This window comes from Panthera pardus, unplaced genomic scaffold (assembly GCF_024362965.1).
Source record: "Panthera pardus isolate Hobbes unplaced genomic scaffold, ASM2436296v1 HiC_scaffold_6, whole genome shotgun sequence".
In the NCBI taxonomy this organism is placed as follows: domain Eukaryota; kingdom Metazoa; phylum Chordata; class Mammalia; order Carnivora; family Felidae; genus Panthera; species Panthera pardus.
This window is the reverse complement of record NW_026526991.1, coordinates 24,150,398-24,170,972: the sequence shown is the minus strand read 5'-3', so window position 1 is coordinate 24,170,972 and position 20,575 is coordinate 24,150,398. Positions and strand designations below refer to the sequence as shown.

General features: G+C 38.1%; 1 protein-coding gene across 2 annotated transcripts in view; it reads left to right on the top strand.

The window, feature by feature from the left end:
* CFAP54 (cilia and flagella associated protein 54) overlaps window positions 1-20,575 on the top strand; it is a 290,383-nt gene that overhangs the window by 232,857 nt on the left and 36,951 nt on the right. For both annotated transcript variants that reach the window (XM_019446503.2, XM_053894838.1), the window contains exons 62-64: window positions 1,415-1,588; window positions 3,131-3,351; window positions 7,030-7,197. In XM_019446503.2, coding sequence (XP_019302048.2) covers window positions 1,415-1,588; window positions 3,131-3,351; window positions 7,030-7,197 — 563 coding nt within the window. The remainder of the gene's footprint in view (window positions 1-1,414; window positions 1,589-3,130; window positions 3,352-7,029; window positions 7,198-20,575) is intronic.

Sequence of the window (20,575 nt, the reverse complement as noted above, 5' to 3'; positions counted from 1 at the left end):
ATCTTATTATTCAAGAAAACATACATAGACCATTAACCATAAAAAATTCTATTCATCTTTCCTCCCTTCCTTCCCAGAGGCAACCACAACCCTAATAAAATACTAATATATGTATCTGTGTGTGTGTGTGTGTGTGTGTGTGTGTGTGTGTGTGTACATAAATAATACAAAATATTTCATTGGGTTTTTTTCAAATGTATGCACATGGTAGTATACTCTATGTATCACCTGCTTGTTAACTTGGTATACATTGTGAAGATCAATCCAGGAGCACCCTTATCATGCCCATTTTAAAGATGAGAAGATTAAAACCCAGGAAGTCAAAAACCCAGAGAGACCTAAGGAACAGAGAGGGTCAAATCACACAGTAGTGAGAAGTACATCTGGAACTTGAACTGAGATACTACATGATACTTTCTGCTTTATCAATCTAATTAATTCATTTTACATGCCATCAAATGAATAGACTTCTGTTTATTTTTCCAAATTTCCATTTTTTTGGTATTACAACAATGTTGTCATAAATGTCTTACACAAGAGTCCTCGTACACTTACATGAGTATCCGCATTGTCAGTTGTATTAGATCCTGCCAAACTGCTTTCCCAAGAAGTTGCCCTCGCAAGTAGTATATAAGAATTCTGGTTTCCTCACACCATTATCAATATTTATTATTTCAGATTTTAATATCTATCAACTACCGAGGGAGAGATGGGAAATGGTATTTCACTTTAATTTGCATTTTTCTGATTTTTAGTGATGTTAAAATTTTGGCTATTTGAGTCTCCTTTTCTAGGAGTTGACTGTTGAAATTCTTTGCCCATTTTTCTGTTGGACTCTTTGATTTTTTTTAAATTGATTGGTGCAAGGTGCTATACATATTTGAGAAAAAAACAGATCATTTTTAAAATGTTTATTTATTTATTTTGGGAGAGAGAGAGAGAAACTGTGTGTGTGTGTGTGTGTGTGTGTGTGTGTGCGTGTACATGCATGCACGTGCCACATAGGGGCAGCGAGAGAGGGAGAGAGAAAAAAGAATCCCAAGCAGGCTCTGCATTGTCAGCTGAGAGTCTAAAGAGGGCTCGATCTCATGAACTATGATATCATGACCTGAACCAAAATCAAGAGTGGGACACTTAACTGACTGAGCCACTCAGGTGTCCCAAGAAAAACAATTCATACATGTTATAAATATTTTTTCTCAGTCAATGGTTTGTCTTGTAACTTTGCATTTGGTGTCTTTTATGATACAAAAATGTTTTTTAATGGGAATGTAGTCCCATGTGTCAATCTTTCCTTAATGAGTTCTGCTTTTTTTTTACATATGGTTATTTTTCAAGGAAAGCATAGTATTTGTCTTAAAACTTTTTTTCACTTATTATTATTATCATTATTATTATTATTATTTACTTGCAGATAACTACCAAGTGGTGTTCCAGACTGCCTGTACATTTTCTTATCAAAATGATGGCATGTGTGACAACACAGATGCTAGAAAAAAGACTCCGACTAAAGTGGATATTACGTGGATTCTTCTACTGCGCTACTATATTCATCTGCAAAGGATTAATAATATGAGCAAATTGCTAGGTAGGTTTTTGATGTGTTAAGAAAGAACACATTCCTTTCCAGTTCTTGTTCAAGTCCTGTTTCTTAGAATCATAAAGTACTTTTGACATCTTTTTGAGTGAACTCTCATCAGAAGATGAAAATTTTAGCGGATCTTAAGCTGGGATACACAGATCTTTGGGCAGAATAGTATTCCAATGTAACTGACTTCCTTTGACATTCTATGTATTTTATTTATTTGATGTATTTAAAAATGTTATTATAAAGAGGCATCCAGGGGCTTCCCAAGAGTGCCAGTGTGGCTCATGGCTCAAAACACTCAAGAATCAGAGTGATAGTAATGTGACAGCTTAGAAAATGAACACGATAAAATTTTGGCTTTAAGGAGAGAATGTTCCCGTATTCAGTATGTACAAGAGAAGAGATTCATGCTTCAGATAGGATACTTAACTTCATTGCACTGTTTTGTTTAGTTTTTTGTTGTTGTTGTTGTATCATCTAATGCTGTCAGAAGAGCATCCAGAAAAACTGCTATAATCTACTTCACGTCAGTCCTTATTGTGTTTGTGACAATGTATGTTGTGTTTTCTCTGTGGCAATGACATTGGTGATTTAGTGTTGTTCATCAGTGCAAACAGGCGGAAAAGACAGTTTGACCCATGTCAGGGCCCAGGGATGGAGGAGCCAGCAGAGCAAATAGGCTGCCACGGAGTGTCTAAGCACAGTTATCAGGGACTAGCAGTGGGATAGAAAAGCACCCAGGAAGTGTCAGGGGAGTGCATCACCAGACGGCAAGAGGAAGAGAAGTTCGGTGACAAAGGATGCAGAAGTGTGCCAGTGCAGCACACCCTGGCAACGCCTGCCCCACATCAGCCCGGCTCACCTCTGAATTCACCTGCTGGCCCTTGCCACATCAAGCACCCACGTTTTACTGCTTTTCTGCTCTGGGCTTTTTCTGAACCTACTGAGACTCGCCCAGCCCACTGTCAGGACAGCCCAGAGTGCCGGGGATTCCGCACATCTGGGAGGGAGTAACCTTCAACTAATGAGGTAGGGAATGGTAGCAACCGTTCCAGCTTCCCAGTCCCAGACAATTCTACATGTTATTTTCCAGAAGGCCCTCAGCAGGACTGAGCCCTCATTGTCCACAGCTGCAGCCCATTCATTAACTTACTCTCATTGGCTCTTTTCTCCATCACACTTTGTTTGTTCTTTCACTTATGCTCCTTGAGATCACTTGTCAAATAAATTGCACACAACTCAATTCTTGCTTTAAGATCTGTTTTTGAAGTGAGTCCCAAAGAAGACAACTAGATAGAATGTTTTCGCATTGTCAAGACTTAGAACTTCAAGCAATATCCTCACACCCTTCTGAGATTTTCTTTCATTCCTGTGGCAAGAAGCAATCCCATTAGCATGTAAGCTTAAAAGTGGAGGAATTACATTGGCAGCCACTAGCTGAGGTGATGTGATTTCCAGGGATCGTGGCTAATGAGCAAATACCAACAATACTGAGACTATTGTGTTATCTAACGTGACTCTACATTATTTTTCTTCCCTAAGCATCTCCAAAGCCAGGATCTGGAATTTCTTTGCCAGATGATACACTTCTCACATCCCTTTTCAACTCTGGGCTGATATTGCGCCAAAAGGAAATGCATTTTTTCCTGAAAAGATTTTTACAGCTGTATTCTTCCTCTTGTATTGATGAACTTCCAAAAGAACTATGTCAAGGAGTGGAAACTACATTTTTCTCAGAAAAAACCTTATATAACTCAGTCAAGGTACTGTTTTCAAACATTATGTATTTTTATAAAACTTCTTGGAATCGCTGTTATATTTCTGAAGGAAGCACATGTGAGAAAGTTTAAGTGGACACAGTGTATTGTAAATTTCCAATATGTATTTGTGAAATGAATAAAGTAAGTCATTTGCATAGAATTCTTTCCAAACAAAAAATATCGGTCATTTATTTTCAATTATCTTGACTTTGGACTTCACCATATAGTGCTTCCATTTTTGTGATTATACACTTGCCCATACCAGACATGTCCATATGTCTGTCCCAGAGAAGTGACCTGAAAGTGTTACTTCTTCCAAATTGAGAACCTAAAGTAAAGCTAGGTTATTGGGTAGACAATAATAATTTTTTTCAGTTTATTTATTCTGAGAGAGAGAGAGAACGGGGTAGGGGCAGAGAGAGAGGGAGAGAGAATCTTAGGCAGGCTCTGCACTGTCATAGTGGAGCCCAATATGGGCTCAAACCCACAAACCATGAGAATATGACCTGAGCCGAAACCAAGAGGTAGATGCTTAACCAACTAAGCCACCCAGGCACCCCCAGGGGAGGATTTTTTAAATTAGTTTCCAGATACTGGGGTATTGGCATGCCCAATACTCAACACCCCTGTTTCCTCCCAGATTATAAATCACTTGAAAAATAAAAGAGTAAGAGCTTGAGATTAAAAAATACCTACTCTTATGAGTCATAAAGTTGATGTTGTTGGATGTGGTTTATATTTACTGGTAAGTGGCCTTCCTAATAGTGAATAGGAAAGTAGACAGATTTTACCAATCCAGCTACATTTGTTTGGTTGGTTGATTTGGTCGTTACAGGCCCCTTAAAATCTGTGTGGACACATACCCCTTTAAAATCTGTTGCATGAAGGAGCAGAGAACATTCACTCCCAATAAACCATTCTCTCCCAAGAAGAACCAGCATAACTGTGCATATCCAAAATTTCTTTTTTCCCAAATTCACCAGTCAAGTAGCTCTCCAGGGGAGGAGAGTGACAGGAGGCAGAAAGGCCAGGAACATACTGTTAATGTCCGGCCCTCTGCAGGGAAGGAAGCAACAGGAGTGGGATGAAATCATTTCCATCGAACACCAGATCCTGCTTCACCCCTCGGTAAACTGTGACTACATTTGAGGATTACTGCCATGTGTCCCAGATGCCTCCGGTGTTTTGGCATAGAAGGCAGAGAATGAGAAGGCTGAGAACTACAGTTTTAGTGAATGTGTTCTTGTGAATATTTTGTAAGAGTCTGGAAAATAATAGGTGTGGCTTCTTAAATATTGTCTGAAAGGGGCTCTACTTGAGTACTTTACCAGTAAGGGCAGCCCACAAGTTCCCGTTTCCTAAGCATGATGCTCCAAGCATACAACCTTGAATACATTGTAAGTACATGTGACATGTCTAATGGCAGCAGTGTTATCAAAGATTGTTGTACCCTGTTTGCTTTTCCTTTTTTCTTTTTTTTAATATAATTAATGTAACATTCTCCCAGAATAATCAGCTCTGGAGATCATTGTCACTTGCCTGACAGGTGCAAGCCACCTAATCATGTGTTCGTTTCACTGGGGTAGACAGCTAACGAGCATAGAGCCTTTGGATTTAAAAAAAAATAAACTGCAAGCTTGGCTGATTTTTATAATAACATTTTTGAGCTTTTAATCACTCAGGAGGCTATTTCAATCAAACTCTTCCCATAATTTGATACTTAATCCCGCTTTTCCTCCCCCCAAAAAGTAGCTATCTTTCCAGAGTGATCATTGCTAGGTGACATGCTTCTCAGTTGTACGTGTCTACATGTTGTGAGGTCTATTGACACTTTGTGATGGCAAAACAAAGGTGCCAAACAAATTACATTAAAAATTCCAAGAAAAAAGAATATGATTAAAATTATGCACAATGCTAAGTTATTCACATTCAGACTGTGTGGTAAGATCAAATATTTGACTAGTAAAGTGATTTGTTGTTTACGGGACTGTGGCAAACAAGAGTTCTGATAGGGCTTTCGTTCCTTTCAAAGAAAAGATCAGACATATCAAAAATATTCAGTGTATAGTCCATCAGTTAGCATATATAATTAATTCCATTAGCAACTAGATTTTATTTTTTTAAAGATAATGGAAAATTAAATGCCTATTTTGACATTGACTTTTGTTATAGTTTAGACCATCATGTTGGTAAATGCTATGTATTGAAACAGTAAATATTGCTTATTGGTTTTCTCTGTTTAGTTATTAAATATGAATTCTTTGCTAAAATAGTTGTCTATTAAATAGTTGTACCTCTGAAGAGTACTCAGATATGAAAAAAATATGAGAAATTATTTTTTGAAACAATTACTTACCTAATTTTTTGGTGAACTGCCTGACAGAATTAATGTTAGTTTAGCACTTTTAAATGATTATTCAAACTTAACAGTCTTCTTTATTGGTCATTTTGGTCATGCTTTTAGTATCATAGTGCCAATAGGTGAGGATTCTGGCTTATCTAGACATTTCTGAAAAGTTTGCATCTTTAATATTACCTTTCAGTCATGACATATTTTTTCTTTTATCAGTAGACAACTTGAAAGGTCAGTGTCTTTATTTCTCTTTTTATTTTATTTTGAAGACTTTCATTGACAGTCTTATATCTTGAATAAGCTCATAAATAATGGGAAGTACAAAGCCTTATGGAAATACCAGGCATTTCTTACTGCCTACTGACATGTTCCTCTTGGTCAACAAGCCTTAAGATACTTTAGATGTCAAAAGTTAAGTAGAATAATTGCTTCCCAGCTACCATGCTATCACCTTGAGTGAAACAAGTTAATTTTGAAAATAGTCTGCACTCCATTAAAGAGGGTCCTTTTTATATTTGAGGTGTTATTATCACTAATATCTCTCTGGCTAGACTATGATTTTTTTTAGTAGCAACTCCTCTACTTCCGAAAAAAAATGAAATAATTTATGATATTGCCAATTGCATTCTCCACATTCATCTTCCTTGAAAACTCCTGTTTCAGGAGTTTCATCAAAGAAGGTAGGCCCAGATTCACCAAGACTGAATTTACAAATCAGCCACATTCGTGTAAAGAGAGAATGAGAGCAATTGATGTTATTTTACGGTAAAAACTGTCTTATTTTGCATATAGTATTATAGAAGAAAATGCTATTGGAAAGTAGATATTAAGTTATAATCACACGCTCAGTTTATTCACCACTGAATAGATGAGAAAAGTAGATGTTCTAAGAATCTAAGGTGATCTTGAGACTGAAATGATAGTATTGACATTTTCCTCTCTAGATCTTTCCCTGGGGAGACTCACCAAAAATGGAAGACATTTGTTGAGTCCCATAGGTTTTGAAGCATATTTTTCTGTAGGAGAATCTTTTCTGTGGTAATTAAGGACAGCATTTATTTGTTTGTTTGTTTAACATTTTTTATTTTTAAGTAATCTCTACACTCAATATGGGGTTTGAACTTAAAACTCAGGGATCAAGAGTCACATCCTCTACCAATGAGCCAGCCACTCAGGGGCAGTTTTAAAGGCTACACCCACAACAAACTAAGACAACTCCCAGAGTTTTATAACGTAGCCAATACTGAATGGGTTTTGAATGAGTGTTTTAAATATTGAATGCATTTTTTTTTTTACCGACAATTAAACTGTTTTTGATTGTTCCCCAGGTATGTCATGACAGTACTCTATGCTCTGATTCATCATTAAAGCTCTCTGCCAGCCCATCTTCAGGAGATGTGTCATCAGATATGAACATACAAGATTTAAACAAAGAACTTTGCTTTCAATGGTACATTCCTCCTCTAGAAAGACCCCCAAAGGAAACAGAACCTATGGTATGTAATACAATCACAAAACTAACTCTTATATTTAGATATAGAGTTTAACTTGACCATTATAACTTGAAAGTAGAGAACATCCTCTTGTCATATAGATGAAAATATACAGGAATATGGAATCTGTATTGTCTAGTAGAATGGATCTGAAAATAAGAAATCAGGAAAGTCTGATTCAAGTTGATCATTTTCTTTTTCCTGATTTTCAAGGGAAACTTTCAAGTGTGTCACCATAATATATGATGTTTAACTTTTTTTGTAGTCATTCCTTATCACATTAAGGAAATTTTTTTCTACTGCCCACTTCGCTAAGAATTTTTATCATAAATCTTTTACTGCATCTATAAAGATGATTTTATGATTTTTCTCTTTTAATATATTAATTGATTTTTAAAAAGTTTTTTTCCATTTTATTTATTTGAGAGCAAGCGAGCAGGGGAGAGGGATAAAGTGGGAGAGAGGGAGAATCTCAAACAGGCTGCACACTCAGCACATTGCCCGACACCGGGCTCAATCCCAACACACTGAGATCATGACCTGAGCTGAAATCAAGAGTTGGAAGTTCAACTAACTGACCCACCCAGGTGCCCCAATTGATTTTTTAAATGTTAAATCAATCTTGTGTTCCTAAGATAAACTCAAATTGGTCTTGTATTAATTTTACTGGATTCAGTTTGTTAATGTTTCGTGTTGGATTTTTGCCACTGTTTAAGAGCAATATTGGGCTACAAATTTTCCTTTTTATACTGTCTTTGTCAGATATTTTTTGTAACAAGATTTTTTTAGACTCATAAAGTGAGTTGATAAATATAATCATGTTTTTCTATTCTCTGGTGACATTTCTGTAAGTTTGGAGTAAACTTTTCTCCTCAAATATTTGGTAAGAACTCATCAGTAAAGCCATCTGGTCCTAGTGGTTTGTTTCTTTGTGAGAAAATATAAAATTAGTAATATTATTCTATGGATACCATAGTTGGCATCAGTTCTGATTGGGTCACTATTGTTCTAATGGTTTGTGCTTGTGTCAAACCAAGTTTTAAATATTTTGACTATCATCCCTGTTTATAGAACATTGGGGTTATTTCTTCTTGAGTCAAGTTTAAGTTGCTTTTTCTAGAAACTTTTTCATCTTATTTAAAATTTCTCTCATACTTTTAATCTCCCTGATGTATTTGTATTGAAGTGTGTGTCTTTTCATTTCTTACAGTAGTGGTTTGTGTATTTTACTTGATCATTGTCACCAGAGGTCCCTTATAAGTTAATTTTGTTTCAGTAATCATATCTTTCTTCTACTTGTTTTTGGTATGTGTGTATGTGGCGGGTTATATTCTTTTTCTAACTTTTGACTTCTTGAGGTAAATGTCTGGCTTAATATTCAGTCCTTTCTTTCCTAATGTATGTGTTTTAAGACTATGAGTTTCTCTAAACATTGCTTTGGTTTCACCCCACAAGTTTTTTTTTTTTTATAATGTTTATTTTTGAGAGATAGAGTCGGAGAGCAAGTGGGAGAGGGGCAGAGAGAGAGAGGGAGACACAGAATCTGAAGCAGGCTCCAGGCTCTGAGCTGTCAGTACAGAGCCCAACGCAGGGCTCGAACTCACGAATGGCAAGATCATGACCTAGGCCAAAGTCAGATGCTTAACCAACTGAGCCACCCAGGCGCCCCTCACAAGTTTTATCATATCATATTATCATTATCATTATCATATGGTTAAAAATTTTTTTTTAAGTTTTCATTATGATTTATTCTTTGGCTCATTTCATGGGCCATTTCAACATGTGTTTCTGATATTCCAAACTATATGGAACTTGTATGTATTATATCAGAAAATTATCTTTTGCTTTTATTCTTAGGTTATGTTGTTCTGTGGTAATAAAAAATGCTCTGTATGATTGATATTGTTCAAACCTGCTTTTTTTCCTCCAGGAAAGGATTTATTGTGTAAATATTCCATTGCTCTTAAAAGGAATGTGCAGTCCTCAGTTGCTGAGGCAGTTCATGTATATGTGCACTAGGTCGGTTTTGTTAGTCTTGTTCAAATCTCTATTCTTGTTTGTTTGCCTTTAATTTTAAAAATTCAGTTATTAAAAGAAGTGTGTTTAAGTCTCTCCCAGTGATCATCATTGTTTAGTCTTTCCTTGTAGTTCTGTCAAATTTTGCTCTCTATAATTGAAACTGTGGTCTTAGTACAATCAGATTAACTGCTGTATCTTCTTGGTGAATTGAGCATTTTATCATTTTGAAATGACTCATGGGCTTTTTGTAATAATGTTTTTTTCCTCATAAAGTATGCTTTGTCTGATATTACTAAAGGACAATGACTTTCTTGTGGTTATTATTTTCACAGTATATATTTTCCAAACTTTTGCTTTCAACCCTTTTGTGTACTTGTGTTTTAATTGTGTTTTTATCAAAGGCATGCACTTGGATATTTTCATATATAGTCTGATAACATTGTATTTTGACTGGGGAATTTAATACATTTATATTTAATGTATATTAAGTGTATATTTGGTTTCAAATCTACCCCGTTATTTTGTATTTGTGCTTGTCTCAGCTCTTTTGTTTTTCTCTTTTCCCTTCTGGATGATTTTATCATTCATTTTTCCTCTATGAGTTTTGAAATTATACATTTTTTCCAATGCTTTTAGTGGTTACCTTCAGAACAACATACATACTTATCAAAGTCTAAAGTTAACAAGTATCATTTTTCCTGTAATGACTTATATTACTATACATTTTTTAACCCAAAATAATTTTATTTTTAATTATTGTATGCAAGAGTTATTTCCTTTGGAACTTGCCATATATTTACCACTTTTTTTCCCACCCCAGCTTGCATTTTAGGCATTTCATCTAGGGTCATTTCTTTCTGTTGAAGTATATACTTTTGGAATTTCCTTTGGTGAGGATCTTCTGGAGGCAAACACTTAATTTTTGTTTGCCTGATATATTACTTTATACTTATTTGAGAAATAAATTTTCATGGAGTAGATAATTTAAGATTGGAAATTATTTTATTTCAGTACATTGAAAATGTCATTTCCTCCTTTCTAGTGTTGTTGAGAGGCAAACTTTTATTGCTTTAGAGTACTGACTTCTTTCACTAACTGCTTTTGAAATTTTCTCTTTTACTTTGCAAAATTTTCTTGGATATGGCTTTCTTTTTGTTTCTTTGGCTTACATGAGTAAGCCATAGACTCTGGATAAAAACATAGACTCTGGAGCCAAACCACCCAGGTTGGAATCCCAGCTCTGTCACTTAATAATTTTGTGATCTTCAGTAGATTGATTAGCTTTTCTGTATCATAGTTGTACTCATCTTTAATTAGAGATAATTGTATGAATGCTTAACCTCAATAAATGGTAGTTGTCATTTATTATCTGAAATTATTTTATTTTTAATTTTTTTAATGTTTATTTTTGAGAGAGAGAGAGAGAGAGAGAAAGAGAGAGAGAGAGAGAGGGAGAGAGAATGTGAGCAGGAGAGGGGCAGAGAGAGAAGGAGACACAGAATCCAAAGCAGGATCCAGGCTCCAAGCTGTCAGCACAGAGACTGACTCAGGCTTGAACTCATGAACCACGAGATCATGACCTGAGGTGAAGTCAGACGCATAACCGAATGAGCCACCTGGTCATCCCTGAAATTATTTTTAAATTATTATGTTTTTAAGTTTATTAACTTCAAATATACATGCCATACACTGGTTAAACATTATTTAAAAACTCCTTTTAAAGAATAGCAACAATATCTTCTAATAGATACTGTAGCTGCCAACATTGTATATAGAAAAGAGAGAAAACTGTGCCTTACCAGCAGAATTAAAATGCATAGCAAATAGGAGAAAAAAAAACTTAGTTTGCCTCTAAATACCCCTTACAAATTTATGTCACACATATCACTTCTTGTTTTAATGTTTATTATTTTTATCTTTACCTAACTGATCCATTGCTTTATCCATATCAATGTCCATATGCACGGAGAGACATTTGCACTAGGGCTAATTGGGGAGCAGGAGCAGATGGGGGCAAGTATTTAGAAGCAGTTTAATATCAATCTCTGAACAATTGGAGATAGAACAGTGATTCACATTCTAGGAGAATCTTGATGAGGGGTCAAGCTTTTAAAAATGGAACAGTTGGTCACTACAGCCATTTGCAGAGGGGCCTTCCGCTATAGAATTCCTTTGATTGCTGTTCTCTCTAAGAAGAGCCTCGGGCTTTTCCCCATAAAACTGTTGCCATATAGTTTTGCCTGTTCAGCATTTTCATTCGGTTTCTGCCTCCTGTGTTGGTCTACTCTTGCACTTTTCAGCTCTTGAGTGCCGTCCCCTCTAGCTGTGCCTCTGGTAGCTTCTGCTGCTCCTTGACCCCTGTGACCCTGTCAGATCGTGCAGCCTCCTGGGCCTACCTCTCTTTGCTTTCAAGCACACGTCTCCCATTGGCCTCTTCATTCTGCATTCTTAGACTGGCAAACTGCTGCTAACTCTTGGTCAATTATGTATCTCTTTCTACTCCTACAAAAAGAGAAACTTTGACTTATCACTCCCCAGGAACATTTAAAGCTATTTCTCATGTTTTGAAAGTACTCTCTTTCCCATACTTTCCGAGTCAAATCCTTGCCAGATATTCTCCATAAACATTTAAAAATAATAAATCTGTGTAGTCTCTTTTGGGAAATTTAGTACAGCAGTTTTCAAACTGTGGTTCCAAGAATACTAATAGACCATGGAATCAATATTGTGTGGGTCTTAGTAGTATTTTTTTAAGAAATTAAAACAAGAAAAAAAATCAGAATGTATTATATACAGTAAGTGAAAATGTTTTCTGAAATTTTCATTTCATGATGTTGTTAGATAAATTTTTCAGATTGATTGATCTGCAACATATGTCTGAATTCATTTACTTGATGGCCAGAGAAACAACCAAGTGATAAGAGTATATCCATTCAGAGAGGATATGAATACAGAAAGATTACATACTTGGGAAATAGAATGTTTACCTAAGCAGCTAGTTTTAAAAAATGGGAAAGAAAGTAAAAAATTCATTTTCCAAGGTCATAGAAATATGACCATCCATATCAATCTGAGACAGAGTGATCTGTGAAGTTAATGTTATGACTACATATGTGGCTGATAATTAGAGTAACAGGGTTTTATCCCTCAACAGTTGTGTCTGACAATTAACATGGAAACATGGACTGCTGTCAGGCAGAGATTACAAGGAGAGCACCAGCTAACAAATTCTGATTTAAATAGGTTGCTTGAGTGATTTTCTTATGACATAAGCAAAGACACAGGAACACACAGTTTTCCCATTTCTTAGTTTGGGGATATTTTTTCCCTCTTTGATAATAAAAATGTATTATTGGGTCACGATAAAAGATGTAGTTGCTAACATAAATTTCAATTAAAAAGATGGGAAACACTGACTTGAATAGACTAGATCTCCTCAGACCTAAGATTTTATCTTTTCAGAGATTACACTGAAATTTGTTTGATGACTTTAATATTGGTGTATTTGGGGGCACCTGGGTGGCTCAGTCAGTTAGGTATCGGACTCTTGATTTCAGCTCAGGTCATAATCTCACACTCCCTGAGATTGAGCCCCATGTTGGCTCTGCACTGAGAGTGGAGCCTGCTTGGGATTCTCTCTCTCCCTCATTCTCTGCCTCTCCCCTGTTCATGCTAACTCTCAAAATAAATTAATAAATTTTAAAAGAAACAAACAAATAAATATTGGTGTATTTGAACATTTATCTACTCACTATCTTGGTTGTTCAGTGTAGAGTTCTGTGTTGAATAAACTGGCTGCAGCTCATGAAACTACAAGATAATAACAATAGTGAATGTAGAGCTTATTGTATTCTAGATGCTCTGCTTATATTAACTTCACAACAACTCTATGAGGTGGGTACTCTCACTAGCCCCATTTTACGGAAGAGGAAACTGGGACAGGATGCAGAAATGCTAGTCAGCAATGAATCAGGATTGGAGCAATCTGATTCCAACACTGCACTCCTAAGCATGGTGCTTTGTTGAGTCCTCAGACAGTGGACCTTAGTTGCAGGCACTTGTAGCCTCTGGATGGGATGGTGATGAAAATTAATATCTGACCTAGGGTGTTGGAGTTTCCAGGGACTTAGACTAGGGTTAAAAATGCAAGTTAATGTCACTTGATTCCCCTACTCAGTCCTCTTCTGTTAATCTAGTATCTGAACTAGAAATGCCAGTAGAAGCTAAGGATGCTGGTGGCAGCAAAGTAAAAATCCTAGGACTAGGGATTTTGATGTAAAATTTTTAGGTAATTCAGAGGGCTAAATATGTTCTATGCCACAATACTCTTTAGGATTAAGTTTATAACTCAGAAAAGTTTAACTTTTTAAAAAGTTTATTTATTTATTTATTTATTTATTTATTTATTTATTTATAGAAAGGGAGAGCACATGTGCATGCAAGCCGGGGAAGGGCAGAAGAGGGAGAGAGAGAGAATCCCACGTAGGCTCTGTGCTGTGAGCACAGATCCCAACATGGGGGTCCATCCCATAAACTGTGAGGTTATGACTTGAGCCAAAACCAAGAGTCAGACACTCAACTGACTGAGCCCCCCAGGTGCCCCAGAGAAGTTTAAATTCTTAAGTATGGGGGTAGAAACTGTATTATCCTATTTAACAAAATTATCTTTAGTAGAATATAGTAGAACCACATTATAAGCTCTTCACTGGAATTTGGTTACACACTAAGCATCTCTTCGATGATTTCAGTATCTTCCAGAGACAGACACTAAAGAAGCTTCCATGAGCTACCATGTTAATGAACGTCCAGGACACAGGCTTTAAAAATAGTTGTGAAGAATGGCTGAGAGATTCCTACAGCTTAGCTTAAAAAGGTGTAACCACTGGTTGGCACAGTTGGTTGAGCATTTGACTCTTGATTTCAGCTCAGATCATGATCTCATGGTTTGTGGGATCAAGCCCGGTGTTTGGGCTTTTCACTGACAGCATGGGGCCTGCTTGGGATTCTCTCTCTGCCCCTCCCCTGCTCATGCTCTCCTTCTCTCTCTGTCTCTCTCTCAAAATAAATAAATAAACTTAAAAAGAAAGTGTAACCACAGCCAAAGGCTTGATGGCCTAAATTTATCTTAAGAATGCATCTTAGGCAGCTCCTGAGTAGCTCAGTCAGTTGAGCATCTGACTCTTGATTTTGGCTTAGGTCATGATCTCACACTTTGTGGGATTGAGCCCTCCATCGGGCTCCACGTGACAGTTTGGGATTCTCTCTCCAGCTCTGTCTCTGCCTCTCCCCTGCTAGCTTTATCTCTCTGTGTCTCTCGCTAAAAATAAATAAACATTAAAAAATATATCTTAGTACCTTTAGTTTTATTCTACCTCATCTTCTTGCTATTTTTTACGATCCACAGTTCCCAGTAGGATGTTCTGGATTGCAAGCCAACCCAGGTGCAGAATGAGACTTGAATTATATTTATTACTTGATCAGACTAAAGGAATACAACTCAGAACTAGCAGGGTGGAGGGGCAATGAAGAATCAGTAGCAGGACCTTTCTTTCATCTCTGAGACCTAATTTGGGGGAATCAAACTACTGCAAAGGCTATTGTGTTGAGTGCAGCTAGGCAGTTCAAAGCATGGTATTCAGAGGCCGCAGAAGATTTAGACAGACAAGCATGATCAATGCAAGAAGTCTGGTCAAGCAAAGCACTGAAAACCAAGATTCCATGTGTCAAGTGAAAACACAAAGTTGGATAGAACCTGAAGAGTTCTTGGAGATAAAGTCTATTCAATGTAGAAGCCCAGCCAGTCTGGGAACAAGACATATGGAGCTGCTGCTCCTTCCTGGAGATCTTTAAAGCCTTACTGTGAGCTAGACTATATTTCATGGTCCGAAACAAGCAGACTGTGCATTCAAGAGAAGTTTAGGGGGCTCCTGGGTGGGTCAGTCAGTTGAGCGACTGACTTCGGCTCAGGTCATGATCTCACGGTTTGCAAGTTCAAGCCCCGCATTGGGCTCTGTGCTGACAGCTCAGAGCCTGGAGCCTGCTTCTGATTCTGTGTCTCAGAAATAAATAAACGTTAAAAAAAAGAGACAAGTTTAGTCTTTCAGGACACCAAAGGAAGAGTTAGGATTCTTGGGAAAACTACCAAGTCATAGTAACCTCATAGAACCTCAACATTTTCAGTGTGGATGCCAGGGATGCCATAACTCAGAGATCATACAGATGCCCAGGGCTTCCCTCTGAGGTGCCCTGGATTCTGGGTCTTGTTGGCCAAGTGACTAATGAGAGCCTGGTGCTGCAGATGAGACCCAAAATTACACCCTGCTTCTGGGAGCTGGGGAAGACAAAGGCTGCATAAATGAAGCAGGGGCCAGCATCTGATAGTCAAGAACCAACAGCACTGGCATCCCCTGGAGGCTCACTAGACATGCAGAATCTCAGGTCTCCAGACCCACCAAATCAGAGCATACATTTTTTTTTTTTTAATTTTTTATGGGGCGCCTGGGTGGCTCAGTCGGTTAAGCGTCTGACTTCGGCTCAGGTCACGATCTCGCGGTATGTGAGTTCGAGCCCCGCGTCGGGCTCTGTGCTGACTGCTCAGAGCCTGGAGCCTGTTTCAGATTCTGTGTCTCCCTCTCTCTCTGACCCTCCCCCATTCATGCTCTGTCTCTCTCTGTCTCAAAAATAAATAAACGTTAAAAAAATTTTTTTTAAATTTTTATTAAGTTTCTTTATTTTTGAGAGGCAGAGAGAGAGAGACAGAGCATGAACGGGAGAGGGGAAGAGAGAGAGGGAGACGCAGAATCTGAAACAGGCTCCAGGCTCTGAGCTGTCAGCACAGAGCCCGATGCAGGGCCCAAACTCATGAACTGTGAGATCATGACCTGAGCAGAAGTCAGTCGCCCAACCGACTGAGCCACCCAGGCACCCCAAACATACATTTTATTAATATCTCCCAAGTAATGTATGCACATTTAAGTCTGAGAAGCACTGGGCTAGGCCAGCACTACCAATGCACCTCACAGGTCTAATGATGATTCTCCAAGAAGCTATGCTGCATTGCCGGATTCTATAGTAGGCTCCACTGGAAAGCTTTTCTGACTTCCCTTGGACCACCCAAGTCAAATTTCAGGACTTGAAAGAAACTAAGAGAACATCTATTTGATGCTCTCATTTTGAGGATGAGGAAGCCAAGTCCCATATGAGTACAGTGACTTGACCATTGCCACAACTTATTAGTGACAAAAACATGAATGAGAACCCGAATCTTCTAGTTCTTTGTATGGATTTCTTTGTAACATGCATATAATAGCTGCTTACTAACCAGTTAATAAAACATTGATTGAATGCACCCTTTATGCCAGGTGTTTTGTTAGATGATTAAGATACCAGGGTGAGGAAGTTATGCATCAACTCCATCTAGTAGAGGAGGGGCTCTGTCTTCACCCCTTCCTGGGCTGTAAGGGATACCCCATTCAAGATGATTTTAGATACAGCATTTCTCAGTGTTTGTCAAAGCCACAACACTTCTTTACCATTGAAAAACAAGCCTTTGTGAAAGTGAGTAAGGGAGCATTGGAAATTTCATTGTGGGCATATTGTCTCCTGCAGAATCCAGTCCTGAGTATGTAGGGTTTTATAGACACTTATACCTGAAGAGTGAGGACAAGTTTGAAATAGAACTAAGCGCATGGATTTGATGGGGACAGGCTGGGAGGTCAGATATGAAGCTGGCTTGGGGTTAGCAGTGGGTCTAAAAGAATATGGAGAATGAGGTACCAAACAAGGTAGGGCGAGGAGCCAGAAGTGGTCACGTGGCTCACAGCGACAGCAGTGATGCTCTGAGCACTTCGTGTTGACTCATTGGATCCTCACACGATCCATGGGGATGGGGATTACCACATCTCCATTTTACAAATGAGGAAGTAGAGGCATAACATTTTCATAATTTGCCCCGATCACACAGCCAGTAAAGTCGGAGAAGCAAACCCAGACACTCTGGCTCCAAAGCCCAGGCTCACAACAAATAGATGCAAGTCAGTTTAGGGTTTTAATGTGTAACTACTGCCTTATTTTATCCAAGTCTGTTTTGATTTCAGACTGTTATACTTTGAAATCAGTTGTGCCACGCTCGGTTAGAAGAGATTTTAAAATTGTACTGCAAAGCCATTGACAAGTGTCAGCCTGAGGAGGGAGAAAGTCATTTTCATTATCAGGGGTTAAATGTAAAGTATGTTATCTATTTAAATTTTTCCACTAACACACTTTGGGGAACTTCATTAGCTCTTAAGAGATATAATGAAAATTTCAGAAATATGAAGATATTAATTAACATGTAGCAGGTGCTGCAAGCAATACTGAACACAGTACAGGATGTCACTCCTGTCCACAGGGACTTTGTATGCTAGCCTGGGAGTCAAGGTTAACAAACACAAAACAAGAGCAAACACCATAAGACAGACTAATCTCTCTGGGACTCATTTCATTTTCATTTCAGAAGTGTTTCATCAAATTTACCATAGTTTGAAAAACCAAATGTGAAAGACTTTTAATGAGTAAAAAGAACATTTCTCTCTCTGTCTAGCTGTCCACATCCCTGAATCCCACCATCAGATACAATTACTTTCAACTCTCAGCTGTCTCTGTTTTATTGGGTCTCCCCCCAACCCATACATCTAAATTACATGCTCACATGATAATTTCTTTAGTGATCAACCTCACACACTACTATGGAAGATGAAAGCTAATGTCAACCTCTTTTTTCCCCCTCAGGTATACTCTTCTCTTCCACACATTCTCTTAAATGAGTTCTTTTTTTTTTTTTAAGTTTACTTATTTATTGAGGGTGGGGGCAGACAAGAGATGGAGAGAGAGAATCCCAATCAGGCTCTGTGCTGTCACAAACTGAGATCATGACCCGAGCCGAAATCAAGAGTTTGGATACATAACCGACTGAGTCACCCAGGTGCCCCTCTCCTAAATGAGTTCTATCAAAATTCTTAAACCCAGAGCCAGTGTTTACATTATGAATGTGTAACTATCACTCACAGCTGAGCCAAATAAGGTACTGTTTCCTTTCTTCCCGACTTCTATCCTAAAGAAAAAACCTGCCTTATTTTTAATTTAGTGTTCTCTGTATTCTAGAATCTCTCATTCTTCCTAAACTTTCAAAGAACTACACAGTTCTTCTCTGCATGGTCAAACTCATCAGTTTATCTTAATTCTTTTATTGTCGTCTTCTTCTTCAGAGACATGTTCCAAACTGGATTGATTGCTCTCATGGTTCAGATATCATCATAAGAGCCCACTCGCCATCCTCCTGAGAATTCCCTGGGTCCCATGTTTCTCCCTATCTTGACTTGCTCTCTCCTATTGAATGAACACATTTTACAGCTTTCTGATGAAGGATGTGTTGGAGGCTCTGATTATTCAAAGGACACACCATACAATATATTCCACAAAGTATATTCATGGAAGATTTTGGTAAAGAATAAGTCATGGCAGGATAAAGAAAGCTCAGATAACCAGTAGAGAGATCCAAGATGCCTGGGAGCAGTTGCCAGGGTCCTCACTCAGTTGCACAGCACATTTCATCTACAGATCATGAACCACAAAAATATGGTAAGATGTCTTGGTCTCAAGAAGGTTGATGTCTTAACTGAGGAGGGGTCTTTCATACCTCTCTATTCTTGTAGTCAAAACCATGTGTGGGACCGGACTCAGTGATAGAAATGAAGAGAACAATAGAATCCAGATGCAATTCATCAGTATGTACATATCTACAAGAAAATGCTGACACGATGGCACAGGCTGCCCTGCCCCATTGGTGTGTTTGAGAATCAAGAACAGGACTGCATTAGTCACTGGGTGGTACATTTCACTCAGCTTTGGCCAAGGGCCAACAATAGTACTACAGTCCCCTGAGATGTTAACCACTTGCGACAGATTGACCCTGTACTTACACAGGATATAAGAAAACCTTGAATGTCCAACACAAAGTCATCATTGTATGCTGACGTCATCATTTTCTAGGCATAAAACTCTACGTTGAAAATTATTTTCTCTCAAAACGTGGGAGACATTGCCCCATTGTTTCTGGCAATCCTGCATTGCTGTTAAGTATGGTCCCATTCTCATGCCTAGTTCTTTCTTTTTCTTTTTCCTCTGGAAGCTCTGGGGATCTTCTTTCCATGCCCTGTGTGCTGAAATTCCATGATGAACTATGCGGGTCTGTCATCCACTGTGCCCCTTTCAATCTTTCAGTATATTCTTTAGTGCAAGAAGAATTATTTTCTTTGATAATTTCCTCCCTTTGATTATCTCTGTACCTTCTGGAATTATTATTCAGATACTGAATTTATTAGCTTGAGTATTTTTCTCATCGTTTCTCCCATATTACCTATGTTTTAAAATTTAGGTTTACTTTTGAGGAGATATCTTCAGTTTTATATTTCAAACCTTTGTTGATATTTAGTTGTGATCATATATTTTTTTAGTTCTTAAGAGCTCTTTCTTGTTCTTTGTTCATTTTTAACAGCACTGCGTTCTTGATTCACAGATAAAATATTGTCTTTATTCTCTCTTAAGATATCAATTATGGTTTCATTGAAGTTCTCTTCTGCTCTCTGTCTTATATCTGATTCTTCAAGTTCCTTTCTTATGTTAGTTTTGGTCTCTACCTTTCGTTTCATGTCTAGTGACCCTTGGCTATCCATTCATTTGTGAAGGTGCTACAGGGTGTATCAGGTCAGACTTATTGATTTATAGGCCTCATTGTAGGGTAACTGCAGGAGCCAGCAGTTTCATTGCAGGATGCTGAAATGTCAGTATCTGTAGGTCTTTTCTCTTTGTCTGGTCAGTTTCCTCAAAGAGGATCCTTTTCAACTTCTGTCTGGTTTCCTACATCCCGAGCAGGGGCTGCGGTGGGGTAGGGGATGTCTCTTGTTCAGAACACAGACTTCCACTTAATTCCCATGTTTTCAGTTCTGCATCTCAGCCCTGTACCTAATGTCCCTGACAATAGAGCTCTGATTTAACCTCAGCAGAGAGGAAAATGAAAGGAAGTTTGGCCAGAGAGGAGGCAAGGGAAGTAGGGAAATCTCCTGGTGGCATGGGCTCAGGGAAGGGATAAGAGGGAGGAACATCTCCAGCTCCCAAGCCTTTCTGGGTTCTCAGTCATGTTTGTTGTTGGCAACCCCTCTGAAGGCAGTTAGGACACAGCCTTTCCTCTTTTCTGAGTCCCCCAACACTCTTCTCAGCAATTTCTGTCCTTCAACGTGTTGCTAACATCTCTTGTCTGCTTACCTCCTTTTTGTCTGTCTTTGTGGATTTACGCCTTTCTAAAAAATCCCTGTACTCTTATTTT